This window comes from Capsicum annuum, chromosome 11 (genome assembly GCF_002878395.1).
Source record: "Capsicum annuum cultivar UCD-10X-F1 chromosome 11, UCD10Xv1.1, whole genome shotgun sequence".
NCBI classification, from domain to species: Eukaryota; Viridiplantae; Streptophyta; class Magnoliopsida; order Solanales; family Solanaceae; genus Capsicum; species Capsicum annuum.
In genome coordinates, this window is record NC_061121.1 from 10,700,720 (window position 1) to 10,720,713 (window position 19,994).

Sequence of the window (19,994 nt, forward strand, 5' to 3'; positions counted from 1 at the left end):
ATTTAATATTTGACTATAGTATATTGACATTAAAAAAACAAATAAATCTTTGACTATATTGACATTAGAAAAACAAATGCTGCAAACTGGGTTTGAACACACGACCTATGGGCAACAAAATTGCGGGTGGCGTGTCACCCCACGGCAATGAATAGATCCGCCCCTGCCTAGTAGTCTTACCCTTACTCTTACTTTAGTGCAGAATCTAGAATCTAGAAAGACTATTTCTGATAGGCGGAAAAAATGGAAGTGATCTATTTAAAATAAAATATTTTTCGAGAGAAGAAGAAAAACACAGAATATATGTTGATGCCCAGGATCGAACTGGGGACCTTCAGTGTGTAAGACTGACGTGATAACCACTACACCACACCAACTTGTTGCTGCAGGAGTCTTAGCTTTAATATGTCTACTATTATTCGATACTTGTTTGTTAAAATTATACTATGATAATTTTATTAGATAATTGTTTCTTGATATAAGTATCAAAACGATCATCTTGATTTTATTCACCTTCTACGTTTTCAATATTTAAATTAGATGTGTCCCATTACGTTCAAAAACAAAATCTATAGTATATAAATACATGCATATATTGTTATTAGAAATGTAGAACTTAGTATATCAAACATTAATTGAGATTAATCTGCTAGGAATGCACATCCTACTATATAAACATATACAATAGTGTTAATAGTTGGGATCAATTCTACTCTTGCTATTACAACATAACCGTTTGACCATGAAAATCATAATTTTTCGAAGTTGGAGTTGGAGTTGACCATGAATATAAATTTGAGTTATTTTGAAACTTTATGAGAGAAATAGGAGTGTTCACTTTTTCAAATACAATTCCAAATTGTATTTGAAATTCTCATGGTCAAACACATACAGTTTTCACTTTTTTCGCTAAAATGAAATATTTTTGAGAAAAAAGTAAAAAATGAAAGTTTAGTTTCTAATGACGATGTTTAGCATACCAAGTAATGTCATGTGTCCACAAATGGTCGGTTGTTTTATAAAGAAAAAAGGTTAAATTTATCACTGAACTGTTATCATTTTTCTAATAATTCAATGACATATTTGAACATTTTTTCACATTAACTTTACCTAGAAGCAAAGTTGCACCAATTACTAGCTAGCATTGGAAAACTTAGAAGAAGTTGGAAACATCAAAAAAGTGTGACATATTTGCAAAATTCAAGGGATTAGTTAAACATCCCTCATGGCCAGATACTACATTCATGCGCCTCATGTACGGAGAACTTGTCTTTCCAAAAAATGTAAAATTATATTAAAATGACTTGTTATGTGTGACACCAAATCTCAATATATTTTGTTGGACCTTCGAAAAACTACCCCTCCATCCATTATTAGTTTTCTATTATTGACTTGACACGCTTTAAAAACAATAAATAATAGAGGTAATTTAAAGAAAGATCCCCATTACAAGAGTATATAACAGTGTATTGTATGTAGTTTTACAAGTCTATCAGAAATTGTTTTCAAGACTTGGACTCATGATCTCCTGATCACATGACAACTTTACTAGTCCAAGGCTCCCCTTTAACTAAGCCTTTAAATATAGTAATAAATTTAATGTTTTGAAAAATGAATAATACTTAATATTTAATACCAAGGATAAAATTGACACAAATAGGTAAATTATCCTTTAATTTTTAAATCTGGGCAAGTATTTCCTTCGTCCATCTTTACTTGTCAACTATTGACTTTGCACACATCTTAAGAAATAATAAATAATAGAATAATCCTACTGTATCACCTGTCTTTTGAATGTAATAAATATAATGTGCTGGAAAATGTATTGAATGATGATTAGTACTTAATAGTAAGGATAAAATTGAAACAAAAGGGTAAATTATTCATTAATTTTTATTAAAATTGAATAAATATCGTTGAACGCCTTTTTTTAATATAGTGAACAAACAAAAATAGAAAAAAATAATATAATCGGGCATCTATTTTTAATATTTCTAACATAAATAGGTAAAGATGGACCATGGGAGTAAATGACTTGTTATGTGTGACACCAAATCTCAATATATTTTGTTGGACCTTTGAAAAACTAATTTGACTGCCTTTAATTTATAAATTGCACACATTGTAATAAACAAAAATTGTCCCCTTGGAACTAAGCTCAAAACTCAAAAACAGAAAAGGTGGTAGGGTTTTTCTTGTTATTATTACTACTAATACCAAAAGTTAGGGTTTAATGTCGGCCATAAACAAATTTACAACAGACATAATCCTCATATTCTTATAATAAAACTAAACTCCTAATTACAACAAAACGTAACACGTGCACTTCATTTTCCTAAGTCAAAATTGTATTCCCAAAACTATATAGCATTTTTTTTTAATTTACTAGATATCGGGAATCACTATACGATACTATATCGAGGATTCATACAACTAACCTCAACTAATTTGAGATTAAAACGTTACTATATGATGAAAGTAACTAATTAAAAAGCCGACTCTAACTAGTTTGGGATGGTTATTTTCACGGGCGAACGGACTTATTATGTATGGGGCGTCGTCTTCTAACCCAATTATAGTCCATTGTGAAGAAATTAGAAGTGTCTTTGCCTTCAATCCACTCTTGTCTTGTCCCTTTTCTTGCATGCACCATTTTTGCACCTTCATGTTCTTTACCTGGAGATATACGCCATATCGCGCAAAATATTAGTCGTTTTGATAAACTGAATTTGCAAAATAAGAGGTCTATATATTATGTAACATATTACAGTTAGTGTTAATTAAGTGACACCAACAATGACAATAACATACCCAGTATACAATGGCGGACTCAGGATGTAGAGATCGTAGGTGTTCAAGAGGTTCGGACACATATATTGATGCACAAAGCCTCTAAGGTTCCGCCGAGAAATTAAAGAACTCAGCTATCTTCTTGGTTTATTGGGTGTTTTTATAAATCTTATATCAATTTTTATACATTTTTTATATAATTGTACCCAGAGACGGAGCCAGGATTTCAAGTAAGGGGTTCAATATTCAAAGAAAACTAAGTCGAAGGGGTATAACACCTACTATAACCACATAAAAAATAATTTTAATCGTGTATAAATAGTATATTTTTTCATCGAAGGGGGTTCGGACGAACCCCTAAAGAGGGCTGGCTCCGCCTCTGATTGTACCTAGTGTACGTCGAATTTAATGGGTGCCAGAGCACCACAAAATAGGCCATAGGTCCGCCCCTGCCAGTATGTTCCAACAAAGTGGAGTCTGAGGAGGGTAAATGTACGCAGTCCAATCAAGACAGAAAATAATCCAAAAGACATAGTATAGGCACAAGAAATCACTACCAAAATTCAAAAAATAAAAACATCACACCTTCGAATTTTTTCACTATTAAATTAATCAATTGAGACGACATTTAATTAAAGAGATATACATATATAAGTAATAGGGATCCAATAGTTTAGATAAATACGACATCAACATACTCAGTGTATCTATATACAGTAGGGTCTGAGGAGGGTAAAATGCACGCAGTTTGTACCTCTGCCTTAGAGGTAAGGTAGAGAGGTAATACGTTTTCGATAGATCCCCGACAACTTAAGACAAAAAAAAAAGGTCTAGTAGAAGACGTAATAGAAGTACAAGAAACAATATATAAAGACACAAAACAATAAATACTAACAGAAACAAGACTACTATACAATAACACTACGATCGATCTATCCAAAATTAAATAACATGCAAATAGTTAGATAAATATTTTATAGATTAAAATAGTTACCAATGTTTTTTTTATTAAGGGTGTAAAAAGAAACTTTACAAGAAATACAGTAGGTCTTGGAAGTACTTCCATTATATTTTTCAAAATTGATACATAAGTTGCGTACTTTTAGATTATATTATACCATATGATAGTATTATATTAAGTGAAAAGACTACCATACATATGAAATTATGGAATATCATCGTATCAGTGGAAAGCTTAGTTAATTAGTTAGTTAGTCAAAGTAGAAGGATTCTTCAAACAATTTAACTTTTAAATTATTTATAATTTTTTAATTTTAAAAAAATGAAGTTCTGCACTTTTCAGCTTTCATGGAAGGAACTTATTGAATTATTTATGTTAGATATGAACATATATATCAAGAATGTTATACTACAATATTCCAATAGTCAGATTAGTTGGCGATAAATAAGTAAGAATTTCTTCAACCAAAATTGATGCAAATGAACCTAAGAAAAGTCATTTAGGTTCGTTATCGATTAGGTATCACTAGAAAAATATTTAAAAAGAAGATTAACTAAGTATCAAATCGACCAAATTAAATAACGATATGTCAAGATCATGTGTATATAAATGTATACCTGTTAATGAATCTTGTTTCGCAGTGTTTAATGGGACTAAATTCATTTGATTTCCACTGCTTTTCACCTGCTTCACACAAATGACAACATCACATTTTACATGAGAAAAAAATACATACTATAGACAGAAAAATATTAAAAGAAATAAAGGGATTCTAGCTAGTTTTTACTCAATAAGAGAAAAGAACAAAAATAACTAAAAAATATATACATTCCAAGAAAGAAAGGAAAAAAAAAGAGCTCATTACATTTGGCTGTTCATTGAACTTCAGCTTCCTAGAACTTAAAGGAATAGTCACATTCACTTCATGATCTGTCAAAGTTACAATACAATGAAGTTATTAGCATGATATATGAGCAAAATTAAATTTTCAATTAAGAGGGTTCAATATTTGAAGAAAAATTAGCCGAAGGGGTTCAAAACCTACTATATATACATAAAAAAATAATCTTAATCATGTACAAATAGTATATTTTTTTCGTCCAAGGGAGTTCAGATGAACCCCTAGCCGAAGGTTGGCTCCGGCCCTGAGTGAGTGGCGATGCACAAAACATCTCGTGTTCATGCAGGGTATGAAGAAGGATCGCATCCAAGGGGTGTGATATGAATATCACACACCTTAATACAAGCATTAATGGTTGCTTCCACGGCTCAAACTCGTAATCTATAGGGCGTAAGAAAAAGATATAAAAAAAGAACCTAAAGGATAGAAACAAAGTGATGGATTACCTAACAATGGAGCAGCATATGAAAATGGAAATAACATGAAAAATGAGAAACAAATGAGTAGAAGAGCAAATATAAATTTGATGATTTTCATAGTTATGGTTTAACTTGATGATATTTAATTAAAATGAAAGTATAATTTTTTGGGAAATGAAGGTAGGAATTTATAAGATTCAAAGAAGGAAGGAAGGAAGGTAAAAGCCCACAAAGTCCAATGAAAAGAAGAGAGAAAATAGACACACACAAAGCACAAAACTCACACTTCCAAAAATAAATTAAAGTAGGTGTAAATATCAATATACTTCCTCCGTTCATTTTTACTTGTTCAACGTAGACTTGACACGCCCTTAAGTAATAAGCAGAATGACAATCTTAGTACTCTATTGGTTCATTTTTTTACTTGTCACGTTTCACTTAACGAAAGTCAATTGACTAAACTTCAAAGCTAAATTATAGTAGATTAATTTTAAATTTAGTCTTTCGGAATCTATAAGAAAAATGCTATAAGTTGCAATTCTTCTTATATTAATATGATAAAAAAAATACATCTTAAAATGTTGATCAAAATTCATACAGTTTGACTCTTGAAAAGCAAAATGTGACAAATAAAAATGAACGGAGGGAGTAATATATTCAATGCTTTGAAAAATGACTAGAGTTAATAATAAGAGTAATTAGGAAGTAGTAACTGATAAATTATTTCTTATCTTTTCAAACGAAACAGTTAAACTGAACATCTATTTTTAATATAGTGAATAAATAAAAATGAACGAAGCGATTTTTTTTTATTATTATTTTTTTTTTATTTTGAGTTTTGCCTTTTAAGGAACCTTCACACCATTTGGGTTGATTTTGTGTTTACCTAACATAACATACGAGTAGTAACCTTTGTAGGACCATAATAAAAAGAGGTTATATTTGCTGACCAAATTGTCACATTTCTTCACGTATATCTGTCTAGCTAGCAAACCCAATGTGATAATATAAAATATGTTATTTTGGAAAAACTAAAAAGTTCACTTGCATTTTCAACAAGGACATGGAGAAATGATTATAGGACTCGATCCAGATACTGAACATCGAGTGAGAAAACAAAAGAAAAGGCTCAACTAATCAGCGGTCATAAGGCTATTGGTATCGATCTCGTGAAACTATATCTAAATTGCGACATGTTGATCATTAGACTGTCCGATAAAATAAAGAATGGATATACAAGGTAACAGAGGCGGAGCCAGCCCCCTTCGACGGAAAAATATACTATTTATTTATACACGATTAAAATTATTTTTTATGTGGTTATAGTAGGTATTGAACTCCTTTGACTTAGTTTTCTTTGAATATTGAACTCCTTGCCTGAAATCCTGACTCCGCCTCTGAAGGTAATTTACGTAGAAATAGATCCACTAGATACTTTTCGGCTCAGTTTTTGAAAAACTAGCAATTGTCATGTAGTTTCAAATTTTATAACGCTAATTGCCTTGCTATTGCAGGTGCAAAAGAGTGGTTATTTGTGAACTTTACACAAACTAAAAAGTGGTTATTTGTAAACTTTTCTTAAAAAAAAAGTAGTTCGGTACACTAAATCTCTCGCAACACACAGGGTCCGAGGAAGGACCCCATCACAACGATGTATTATATGCAGACTTACCTTGCATGTCTGCCTGCGGCTGTTTTCAAAACTTGAACCCGTGACCTTCTGATCACATGACAACAACTTCCGGTTACTCCAAATCTCCCCATCAAAGTTGTAAACTTTACGCGAACTCATTACTACTAGTAAAATTGTAATTATAGGTTTTTAAAGAACATAAAACCAATATATTGCAAATATTTGGTTCATTAAGCATTGACTGACGAAAGAACCAAAAGACAAATGTTTAAGAATCTTGGGCCTTGTTCTATCAGCCAATTCAACCAAAATAGGTGGGCTTTAGGTTTCTCAAACAAATTAAAGGCCCACATATGGAAAAATGTAGAATAAATTACATAAATCTCATACTTAATTAAGAGACTACATTACCTAATATCCCTTACTTTTTAAAAATTTATATAAAATCCCATTTTTCAACTTTACTCTTGATACATATCAAGAAAACCCCACATCCTATTTTTACTCCACCATTAACTTATTCAAGATTTTTTTTCCTAAAATATCGCCCTAATTATCAACAATTAAATATCTTCCTTCTTTATTTTTTTCTCTTCCATTAATGTTTAAATCATCTTCTTTCCTGATTTTTTTCTCCTCCATTAATGCATGCAAGTTTTTTTTTTCCTCTTCTAAAATCTCTCCCTTTTTTTAAAAAAGATCTATTGATACATATATAAATTTATTTAGTTATTCATACATGTTTATTTTTTTAATGATAATTCATATGAATGATAAATATGATATCATTATATGAGTATTATGGTGATTCTACTATAGATACATTTTGTATGATTTTAACGGGTTATACATATGATATTAACGGATGATACATATAGTATTATGGTAGATACAATTATTGAGTGATTCGTATGATATTAATGGGTGATATATATGGTATTATGGTGATTCATATGGTAGATATAATTATTTATTTCAATTATTGGGTGATTCATATATATGGTATTATGGTGATTCGTATGGTAGATATAATTATTTATTTCAATTATTGGGTGATTCATATGATATTAATGAGTGATATATATGATATTATGATAATTTATATGGTAGATACAATTATTTATTTCAATTATTGGGTGATTCATATGTTATTAATGAAAGGTAATGATGTAGTCAGTGTAGGAAACAAAAGTAATAGTAATATTTTTTAAAAAAGAGACTAAAAGCAGAGTTGAAACGTAATTAAAATTAAATCTAAAAGAAGCAGACTAAAATTAAAGACGAAATTAAAGACTGAAAAAAAAACATATCTTTCATAATTAAAGACGAAAAAGAGAAACATAATTAAAACACCTAATTTAAATCTAAAAAGGGAGAAAAATTAGATATCTTTCCTTAAATAAAAGAGAATCTATTATTTCCTTAAATAAATATCTTGTTAATTTTAAATGTATCATTTTTTTATATGTATCACCATATAATATATATATCACCAATTCAAAAAACCAGGATAAAATGTAATTAACAAAATAGCCGAAATTTTATGTAATATCACTTACAGATTCAGGATTTATGTGAGTTACCCAAAATTTACTAATGTCCAAGATTGCAAAGCACAATAATCTCTCACAATAACCAAAGAAGGGAGATTTAACATGAGTATAAATGATACATTGCATAAGGAGAACAAAAATGAAATTTTCTTTAACAAAACAAAGGAAAATTGACATAAATAGTCGCCCGTCCAAAGTAATAGCCGGTAGATATATAATACACACACGATATATGTATATCGACTAGCGGATAAAAATGTATAACTTCCTCTAAAACAAACTCAAAGCAGTGTAAAACCTTCCCAAGAATAGCAATGCCAACCCCTAAGAGAATATCAACATGTATGCATACTTACAATACTCAAAAAGTTTCAAGATTTAATGTCTGGTTATGTATTATATTCTTTAACTAAGAACCTTATAGTAAATAGAAGAAACATAAGATCTTAGAATCTACAGCACAGAAGGCCCTGCCTCCAACCCTTGTGTTTATGTAAACGCCTCCGATCCGCCTTTGCCATTCTTACTGGACTGCTGTTCCATTCATTTTGTAAGCTGTCACAAAATGTGAAGGAAAATGTTAATCAGAAGTTACTGATATCAGTATTAACGCGAAAAGGAAAAGTAGTATGAGAAGTAGCAAAGTAATACACTGGGAAGGCAAAGGATCTAGCACTGGTTGTGCTGCTCTCGGATCGAAGAGATATGCTCCCCGAGTACGATATAGGTCCTGAGTAAGTAATAGAACCAGATACAGGACCACCTGCTGCAGAAAAACTTGTCTCTCCGTCAGCAAAATGACCTTGGCCATTAGCCACATTTTGGGATTCAACAGACTGTTGGTGTGCATTATTAGGAAAATGAACTTGACTAGCAGCAGAATGATCATCTGAATTCCCATCCTTGTGAACGGACATGACCCTTGACGTGTGAGAACCTTCAGGCAAGTTTCCAACTCCTCCCTCCACGCTTTTTGTTGGTTCTGGCTTGGTAAGGTTGAAGTCGAAAATACTAGTTAAGTTGGAAGATGGAGGACCCTTGTTTCTTGTCTCATCGGCTGCAGAAACTGCAGTTTGGCTTTTCAAAGTTTGTTCAATGGGCACCTGCAGTTCAAGAAACAAAATCCTTTAACTTTATCGACTAGAAGAATGGGTCCAAGAACACGCACCTAATTTTATAGGCGAATCTGTAAGAATAATCGGAACAAACCTGATCAGGTTGCAGTATAGATTGATCACCATCAGATTTCTTTATATTGGACTCTTCCACACGAACCACGGTATTAGGAGATGATGGTTTTTCTGATGCGTTAATAGCTTTCCCGTTTGTAGTACATTTTGGACCAAAAATCATCATCAAATCCTCTAGATAAGAATCTCTATCCGCATCTTTGTTGGTATTATTCTCTATGGAAGGCTTGAAACCATTTGAAACAAGTACCCCAGTAGCTTCTTTTTCTGTATCATGAGTCACAGCAATGTTCTTGACATCTTCAAAAGATGAATCTTGTGATATAGATGCAGGGGTCGACCCCATATCGACACTTTTCCTTGTGTTGCTCTGATGTTCTTCATCAGCATCGACAGAAACAAACGTGCTAGGTTGATCATCCTTCGAGCTTTCAATTAGAACTTTATCTACTGCAGGTACACCCTCATCCATGCGTATATCTTTAACCATGTTTAAGTTGTTCTCTCTATAGCAAACTGTCAATTCAGACAGCTCGTGATCGTTGAAACCTTTATCAGAATACAACTGTGTGTTATTCGCAAACAACTCTGAGTGAGAGGTAAAAGGTGAATCAGAGCCCACATTTTCATTTTCTTGGTCATCAAGGAAATCAACGATCATGGAGCACTCATATTCGGGAATATTCCATGGCTGATCTCTATCTTTTGTATCACATTCGAATGGATTACCACCTCTCTTGGTATGGATGATACTTGACAAGCCTCCGTTTTGATCATCCGTCACACTTGCAGCAACAATTTCATTTGTTTCACTTGAGGGAATATCACAGGCAAAAGGATTTCCACTTCTGTTTTCACCGATTATCTTGGACTCCACGTTACGATCATCCCTCACGGCCTTAATTTCATTGTTGTTATCAAAGAATATAGAGTCACCAAGTTCAGGAACTTTCCAGAATTCATTCCCATCTTTTCCGTCGCATGCCAAAGGGTCTTCCCTATTGTCATGGACATTTGTATTTCCGAAGTCATTTGCGGGAAAACCTAAACACTCTTCCTCCTTGTAACCATTTGAAAGACTTAATATCCCGTTCTGATTTCCCTTCATGGTAGGCTTCTCTTCAGCTGTGTCAAAGACGCTGTCGTTGCATTCAAATGTTTTAGAATCATGCACAGAGACTAGTGTTGAATCACTAAACAGAGGATGATTATCTGCAGTTGAATTTAACTTCTCAATGCAGGGATCAAGTTTTGTAGGAATACTAGTATTAAAATCCATCGACTAACTCTCAACGTAAAGATATCAAGAAATAGACTAGTAGAACAAAATAAAACATGTAATATTTATCAAGTGAATCTTGAGTCCCAAAATGAAAGAAGAAAGCAAAGCTAGTCAGGGAAAAGGATGCATCAGATTGGCAATCCTTATTACTCAAAACTACAATAGGAAAAACACATACGTCCGCTCAATACTATGGTGTACAGGGATCATTTGTTTCACACGAGTATTTCGTACTTATTTTTTCAAAAAAGAACTACAGTTCTTCAGCAGCTGCAGCAAAAAGAAGAAGCACAGTTTGTACACTTACCGGCTTTCATGTTTCGCATCAGCTGGTAGAGTCTGAAGAATTCTCAAAAGCTGTGAAGCAAACATCCAGTAGTAATCACGATGAACAGCTCACAGACCTGTGTTAAAATAAATTTCAAGAATATATTAACAACATTCCCTGAAATCTCCCAGAATCAGAAAATACTAAGTATTATACTAAACAGGAGAAACGACACTAATTGTTACTGATAATGACCAAGAACACAACAGAAAGCAAACTTAGCATTCAACAAGTCTGAGATACCACTACAACAACATATATGCCTATTCCAAAACAAGTTGGGGACGGTGAGGTACCACTACAACAACAACAAATATGCCTAGCCCCAAACTAGTTGGGGTCGGCGAGGTACCACTACAACAACAACAAATATGCCTAGTCCCAAACAAGTTGGGGTCCGAGAGATACCACTACAACAACATATATGCCTAGTCCCAAACAAGTTGTGTCAGCTGAGATACGACTACAACAACAACAAATATGCCTAGTCCCGAACAAGTTAGGCTCGGTGAGATACCACAACAACAACAAATATGCCTAGTCCCAAAAAAGTTGGGGTCAGCTGAGATACCACTACTACAACAACAAATATGCCTAGTCCCAAACAAGTTGGAATCGGCTGACATACCACTACTACAACAACAAATATGCCTAGTCCCAAACAAGTTGGAATTGGCTGACATACCACTACAACAACAAATATGCCTAGTCCCAAACAAGTTGGGGGCGGTAAGATACCACTACAACAACAACAAATATGCCTAGTCTCAAACAAGTTGGAGTCGGTGAGATACCACTAAAACAACAACAAATATGCCTAGTCCCAAACAAGTTGGTATCGGCTGACATAACACTACAAGAACAAAAAATATGCCTAGTCCCAAACAAATTGGAATCGGCTGACATACCGCTACAACAACAACAAATATGCCTAGTCCCAAACAAGTTGGGTTCGGTGAGATACCACTACAACAACAGATATGCCTATTCCCAAACAAGTTGGGGTCGGTGAGATACCACTAAAACAACAACAAATATGCCTAGTCCCAAACAAGTTGGGGTCGGCTGAGAGACCACTACAACAACAAATATGCCTAGTCCCAAACAAGTTGGGGTCGGGTGAGAGACCACTACAACAATAAAAACAACAACAACAAATATGCCTAGTCCCAAACAAATTGGAGTCAGCTAAGATACCACTATTTAACATAAAACAACCTGCAAAACTTAATGACTTGTCCAGAGGCAGATCTAGACTAAATACAGTAGGTTCCACAGAATCTATCGCGTCTAGCTCGTACTACATATATATGTTTGGGAAAAAGATTGGAACATACAGAATGAACAGAACCTGAACCCTGAATTCGCCATTGGAATTCTTTAAAATAGTTCAACCCCATGGCCCAAAAATCAGGTTAGACCAAGACTTGTAACACCAGCCATAAGTTGATATTCTGTAACAAAAGATTCCCACTTTTGCAGAACCAATGATTTGAAATAGAACAAATTGAACTCATTCAGACCTCATCTTTATTTTGTCTTTTAAAGACATTCTTTTATTTAAATTCTTGTCCTGTCAATGAATAGTGAATTTATGGTCTAACTATCAGACAACCTGGAATCTTTAACTTTGTCCATCTGTGAAGAAAAGGACAGGAAATGGTCACAACTTTGAGATTTTGTATAAAAGCTCAATAACAACAACATACCAATGTAATCCCACAAGCGGGGCCTTACTGGTTTAGCTACAAGTAGTAAAGGGTGGCCAATTGAACACACTTTGTCAAAAAACTATAAGAAGCATATACGTCAAAAATTATTTTTCATACGTATACATTAAATCTTGAACATCCTTAACGAAATTTCTGACTTCGCCACTGACCTTACCCTTACCTAAGTCAAAAGATCAATCTCCACCATTCATTTTGTTCTTTAACTCAATTACCTAAAACATAATTAACTAGATCTAGTTCTAATTCTTTAATAACAATCTCATCACAAAAAGTTTTTTTATTTTAAAAAAAAGTTTTCTTCACAATGATACATTCGGACAGGTTGTCATAGGATCCCAAGAAAATTCACAATCTCATAATACTACCAATAAACAAGTAATTAACAAAAGGGTAATTAATTGTTTAATCAAACGATTAGAATCAAATGATTAACATATAACTTTACCGGGCTAAAAGTGGATCAGAAGAATTTTCCTCTTTGTCCTTTAAGAACAAAATTCTGCTTCACTGCAAAAGCATAATCAAGATTAAAGACATAAATATAACTTTAATAGTACTTCAAAGATAAAAATTTTAAGGGAGTGTTTGGCCATAAAAATTTTTCACTAACTCGGGGAAAGACCTTTGACCATAAAATTCCGGAATCTAACTTGAAATTGAATTTCATACTTTTCAAGAATTTGGAGAACAACAAAAGTTTTTTTCACTTTTTCCGCTCCAAATTACTCGTAAAAATCAAAAAAACAATTCTAATTTGTATTTATGGTCAAACACAATTCTTTTTTCAAATTTCACAATGAAAAATGGTCAGACGCCCACTAAAAATCTAAGCTGCTTGATCTATTCATTATCAATGTTGTATCCATGTCCGATTCTCTAAAAATATACTACTTTTAGAGAATCAAACACACACCCATTGATATTTTTGAAGAGTTCAAGCAACATAGCTGAATACCATGAATTACCAAATAAAAATCCAAAAACAACAATAATTTGTATTCATGAAATCTAAGGTGCAAGGACTCTTCACTTTCGATGCTACACCCAAAAAGTATACTTTTGGAGTATCCAACACGAATCCGTTAACATTTTAAAGAGTTCAACCAACATAGCTAAAATATCATGAAATGCAAAATAAAAATCCAGTCTTACCCAACCACAAAAACGAACAAATTAAGCACATCAATCCCGTAAAACACTTGGACGAATTTAACTTGAAGTCGAATTTCATAATTTTCAAGAACTCATAAAATAACTAAAAGTTATTTTCACTTTTTCTGCTTCAAATTACTCGTAAAAATTCAAAAACAACTCTAATTATTTATGATCAAACATAACTCTTGTGTTAGATTCTCCAAAAGTACACTATTTTTGGGTATCACTCACGCACCCATTAACACTTTAAAGAGTCCAAACAACATAGCTAAAAAACATCAAATACAACATAACATAGCCAAAAATCATCAAACTCAACACCACATAGCTAAAATTCATTAAATACAATATTAAAAAACCAAGCAGATCAATACTAAAAGAACACAAGTACACAACACATTGAAGAAATTAAGAAAACAAAAAAAAAAAAAGACAAGGAAACCTTAAACCTTTTGTGTTGTTGAGGTTGTAAATAAATATGTAGTAAGTTCATGAAACTACAAGAATCATGCTGTTTTTGGTTTGCTGTTTTGAGGAGATTGAGAAATAGAGTGAGAGAGATGGTTAGAAAATGCAATGAATGTGACAGAAATGAGTTGAGTAAGATGAAGGAAGAAGAAAAAGAGAAGAGTGGGAAGCCAGCAAATGTTTACATACAATACTACAACAAATAAAAATGTCAACTCTTTCTCTCACTACGTATACAGATACTATCTCTCTCTACGTATCCATCCACAAACATATATCCCCTCACTTTCAAATACAATCAATTAATTTCACTTGTCACATAGTTTAAAAAAATAAAAAAATTAAAACCAAAATTATGTTAAATTTATCGAAACACTTATCAATTTTGTTGTATGTAAAGAATTGAAATTAAAATATTATAATAAAAGAAAAAAATTAAAATAAATTTAAAGAATTAAAGAAAAAATCATTCTTTTTAAATAGAGGAAATATGAAATATTATTTTTACTTGTTTAATTTAAAAAAATAATATAAATTTATTTTTTATACTTATTTTATCGTTGAAATGGAGGGAGTATTCTTAAGGGTGTTTGAATCAAAAACAGATAAGTAAAGATTTTTTTTTGTTATTTAATAATGAATTTAATGATATATTTTTAGTAGAGTAAACAAATAAAAATAACGTATTTTCTCTATTTTATTTTAATTGGACATATTGTTAAAATATTTATTTTAAAATAAATATCTCATTCATGAAATTAAGAAAATTTTATTATATTCTTTCAATAATAATTCTATCATTAAATGACTATATAAAATATATATATTTAACTTTATATTTTCAAAGAGTACAAGATAAATTTGATAAACTAAAGCTCTAATAATTTTTTTCCTCCAAAAGAGTATCAAGTCAATAAAGTTCAACTATTTTAGAAAAGAAAAAAAAAATATTTTATACAAAATATAATATTAAAAACAATATAAAAACTTAAATTTTCAATAACCAAGTAAAATGAATCAACTATTTCTTAAATAGGAGTATCTCAAGAGATCCAAAAAAAAAAAAAAAGTGTTACAATAAATGTTAATGTACAGTTGTGATCATCTATACTTGTACGTGAAAAAAGAGAGGCAGAGTGAGTGAGTTGTTGGTGTGATAATAATTAAAGGTGCAGTGCACGAAGAGTGCCACAAAAAAGGCATTAATTATTCCTCTATATTCAAAACACATACTATTACTAAAATAAATATACGTAAATTTTTGAGTTATTTTTAAATTTTTAATATTTAAAATAAGTAAATTATTTATTTTTTAAAGGACATTAAAAATTTCTTTCAACTTTATTAAAGCAGTTATGTACTAGTTTCCTTTCCTTATTAGGTGTACATTAAGGGAAAAAGTCAATTACTTTCTCTAGTTCAAAATACTCCCTTCATTTTAGTTTTAGTTGATGATTTTTTCAAAAATATTTGTTTTAATTTAGTTAACTCTTTGATGAAATTAAGAGTATTTTATTATGTTATTTTAATAATATTTTTAACATTAAATGACTAAACAAATATATTTACTTAAATTTATATTTTCAAGGCACAATTAATAAGACTAATTTGATAAAATAAACCCCTAATTAATATTTTTTTAATGAATGTGTCAAATCAATAGAGGGCAACTAATATGAAAAGGAAGGAATAAGTGATTACTCCTCTAATATAAAATAAGTAAATTTTTACATTTAAGGAAAAGAAACTAAGATACTTCCTTAGTCCTAAATTATTCGTCCCAAATTTTTTAATTTGATCCTTTATTTTACTTATCTTTTTTCATTAATCAAGAAGAGACAATTTTTTTTTCATGTTTTACCCTTTGCATTAATTATTTTTTCTTTAAATTAAAATGTAAAATCATTTAATAGGAATACTATGGTAAACTAACCATATTATTAATTATTTTTCTTAATTATGTGTCATTTCAATTTGGGACAAGTAATTTAGAACGGATTCTAAAAAGTGTAGCTAAAAGATAAAATTAAAAGAAATTTCTAACATATCTCTTAAAAATTAATAATTTATTTATTTTAGTCATTAAAAATAACTTAAAAATTAAAAGTATTTTATACCTACTATTAGGAGAAGTAAAACATATTATTCTGAAATTAATCGAGATGAATATAAGCTGACACCATAACAGAGTGATAGGATTTACCGTAAAAACAGATCAGCTGATCTCAGTTCAGTAGGCAGGCAGTAAGGAAACAGCAGAATTTATCCTTTCTTGTGTTTATCCTTTCTTGTTTTTGTTATATCTAATTCAGATCCCTAACTAACATAAGCGAAGACAAAAATATTTAATATTTTTTTCTCGTTTATCATAGTTTTGGCGGATGAATTATTTAGTACTACTTATTACTGCTATGAACGGATAGATATCTTATGAAATTAATTAAGAATGTACAGAAACTAACTCGACCATTGATAATTGAAAAAAAAAAAAAAATGAAATATGAAAGAATAAAAAAGTGAGAAGTGGGGTATTTGTGATTGGGGTGGTGGAATGGGGGTGGGGTGGATATGGGAAAAAATAGAAGAGCTGACTTTGCTTTATTGTTTTATATATGGAGAGAGTCAAAAGGTGAACTTGATTTGGGATGTAGTTGTTTGGTTTCCCTCTTTTTTTGGCACCATACTTCTATATGTGGCTTTGCATTTTTGCCCAATAATTTTTTATTTATTTATTTATTTATTTGACATGAGATATATTAATAATCTTCTTATTTACTCCCTTCATCCCATTTTATCCGTCTCAAATTTTTTAATTTGGTATCTCATTTTACTTATTCTTTTTTATTTATCAAGACAAGACAATTTTTTTTTCATGTTTTACCCTTTGTATTAATTACTTTTTAAAAAAATTAAAATGTAAACATCATTTAATAGGTTTATTATAGTAAACTAACCATGTTATTTATTATTTTTCTTAATAGCTGTGTCATCCCAATTTGGAATGAGTAAAATGAGACGGAGGAAGTATCTAAAAGATAAAGTAAGATGTGCGTATATTTTTTTTCTAATTTATTTGTGAGATTTGTCTTTATATTTATCTAAAAAATAATGTAAGATGTGCGAATATTTTCTTTCTAGTCTATTTGTGAGATTTGTTTGTATTCTTTTCTGACTTCACTTGTGAAAATATATTAAATATAATATTATTGTATTTAGATATTTTTAATTAAAGAATATCTAATAAATACAATATAATTTGAGTTTAAGTGCTCGTTTGATAGTTGAGTAGAGTTATGTATGTATTAGATATGAAGAAATTTATGTAGATATTTAGTTATGTAATATTTAATTATTCATATATTAGTTATTCACTTTTTATTTTACATAAAATAACATATTAATGCTCTCATAACTTGTACACGTACTTCTTCGCATAATTGATATAAAACTGTGTTTAAAAATAAAAAAATAGTTCATTTAGAGTTTGTATACTCAAATATGTAAGGATTGCGACCATTAAGTTGCGTGACCAAAAAAAAAAAGTCATACGATTAATGTTTGTACAATAAAGTTTTGCATGAAATATCCTTTTAATTTTATCTGTTTTTTTTTTTTCTTTTTCACTTCACCCCACCCACTATTCCAATTGTCCATCTTTTCCTTTTTTGTGTTTCTTTCCATTTTCCTTTTATTTCCCTTTTTGGTTTCATTATATACCATATAATATAATATTACAAATTTCTTTATGAATAATTTACTCCTTTGTGTTGGTAGTTCTATTAAATGTCTATTATGGACCACTACTGTTGTCCTACATGTTAATTTATTAATAACACCGCATTCATTTTCTCTCAGTACGTATAATTAATCTTTTTCCTAACAAATTAAAGAATGTCATATTTGAGTTTGACTATACCTAACTGTCAAATTGACTTTTAAATTCAAAATTTGTAAAATGATCGTACAAATTGTTCTTTCACTCATATGAAGTATAGTAATGCGTGTTGAAGAGAAGATTACTGACTTTATGCTTTATTAAATGTAGATTGAGAAAACAAATTAAACTCACATTTCAATTACTATGTTGTAAGTGATATACGTATTATACTTTGCATAAAATGTTAGGTGACATGATATAATTGTATAGGTAAAAATATTGAAAGCAAAGACTATATTATTGAATACGTAACAAGCATAGAGAAAATTGAAAATTACGGTCAAGCGTTAAATATGTCAAGGCTGATTCAATGATCGATTAGTTAAATCATTTGAAACTTACGGTACATGCTATTCGAGATGCTTTATGGACGCTAAACCATATAGATACAAAACGATCTATCCAAACATACAACAACAACAAACCCAGTGTATTCCCACCTAGTGGGGTCTAGGGGGGTAAGATGTACGCAGTCCATACCTCTACATCTAAAGAAGTAGAAAGGTTGTTTCCGATAGACCCCCGGCTCAAGTCACAAGATACCACACAAACTCATAGTAAAGCACAGAACTAGATTACATAACATAAATACGGCACCCATAAGTATTAGAAAACCGAGGAAAGCACACAGATTCGTAATAAAACATGGAACACGGAATCATAACAAGAATAAAACCCCCACCAAGTAATTCCCTACACTAGCAACCCAAACCGGCCCTAGTCTTCTGCCCTAATTCGCGTCCTCCAGACCTTCCTATCTAGGGTCATGTCCTCGGTGAGCTGTAACTGCTCCATGTCCCGCCTAATCACCTCACCCCAGTACTTCTTCGGCCTACCCCTACCCTGCCTAAAACCATCCAACGCTAGCCTTTCACACCTACGAACCGGGGCATCCATGCCCCTCCTCTTCACGTGTCCGAACCATCTCAATCGGGCTTCCCGCATCTTGCACTCCACTGGAGTCACACCAACCTTCTCCCGGATAGTCTCATTCCGCACTCTATCCCCTCTAGTCAGCCCACACATCCAGCGCAACATCCGCATTTCTGCCACCTTCATCTTTTGGATGTGGGAGTTCTTAACTGGCCAACACTCCGCTCCATACAACATGGCCGGACGGACTACCACCCTGTAGAATTTGCCTTTCAGCTTGGGCGGCACCTTCTTATCACACAACACCCCCGACGCGAGCTTCCACTTCATCCATCCCGCCCCAATACGGTGCGAGACATCCTCGTCAATCTCACCGTTACTCTGGATCACGGACCCGAGATACTTGAAACTATCCCTCTTACATACCTCCTGTGATTCAAGCTTCACTACTACCTCATTCTCCCGCCTCACGTCATTAAACTTGCATTCCACATACTCTGTCTTGCTTCTGCTCACCCTGAACCCTTTAGACTCAAGAGTTTGCCTCCACACCTCTAATTTGTCATTCACACCCCCTCGAGTCTCATCTATCAGAACTACATCGTCTGCAAAAAGCATACACCAAGGCACCTCCCCTTGAATACGCCGCGTCAACACATCCATCACCAACGCAAACAAAAAGGGACTAAGAGTAGATCCCTGATGCAATCCTGTCAAGACAGTGAAATGCTCTAAGTCTCCTCCCGCCGTCCTCACCTGGGTTTTCGCTCC

The 19,994-nt window shown here is 31.9% G+C and overlaps 2 protein-coding genes and 1 non-coding gene across 11 annotated transcripts; all 3 read right to left on the reverse strand.

Annotated features, from left to right (window-relative positions):
• Window positions 1-304: 304 nt before the first annotated feature.
• On the reverse strand, window positions 305-377 carry TRNAV-UAC. Its single transcript has one exon. It is a non-coding gene; the product is annotated as a tRNA-Val (tRNA).
• A 1,790-nt stretch (window positions 378-2,167) lies between these two features.
• LOC107847118 lies at window positions 2,168-5,249 on the reverse strand. 2 transcript variants are annotated; one of them, XM_047399477.1, is made up of 4 exons: window positions 5,099-5,249; window positions 4,617-4,681; window positions 4,369-4,438; window positions 2,168-2,676 (listed from the first exon to the last, which is right to left on the reverse strand). In XM_047399477.1, the coding sequence occupies exons 1-4, from the start codon at window positions 5,187-5,189 to the stop codon at window positions 2,525-2,527; spliced, it is 378 nt and encodes a 125-aa protein (XP_047255433.1). In that variant the 5' UTR covers window positions 5,190-5,249; the 3' UTR covers window positions 2,168-2,524. The 2 variants fall into 2 exon arrangements, with proteins under 2 accessions (XP_047255433.1, XP_016546838.1); XM_016691352.2 differs by having other exon boundaries at window positions 2,169-2,676; window positions 4,369-4,435; window positions 5,099-5,246.
• A 3,133-nt stretch (window positions 5,250-8,382) lies between these two features.
• LOC107847879 lies at window positions 8,383-16,907 on the reverse strand. 8 transcript variants are annotated; one of them, XM_047399480.1, is made up of 6 exons: window positions 16,617-16,907; window positions 13,236-13,297; window positions 11,037-11,133; window positions 9,467-10,659; window positions 8,909-9,360; window positions 8,383-8,812 (listed from the first exon to the last, which is right to left on the reverse strand). In XM_047399480.1, the coding sequence occupies exons 3-6, from the start codon at window positions 11,053-11,055 to the stop codon at window positions 8,704-8,706; spliced, it is 1,773 nt and encodes a 590-aa protein (XP_047255436.1). In that variant the 5' UTR covers window positions 11,056-11,133; window positions 13,236-13,297; window positions 16,617-16,907; the 3' UTR covers window positions 8,383-8,703. The 8 variants fall into 8 exon arrangements, with proteins under 8 accessions (XP_047255436.1, XP_016547942.2, XP_047255434.1 ...); XM_016692456.2 differs by lacking the exon at window positions 16,617-16,907 and adding an exon at window positions 14,395-14,668 and having other exon boundaries at window positions 9,467-10,586; XM_047399478.1 differs by lacking the exon at window positions 16,617-16,907 and adding an exon at window positions 14,395-14,598.
• Between the last annotated feature and the right edge of the window lie 3,087 nt (window positions 16,908-19,994).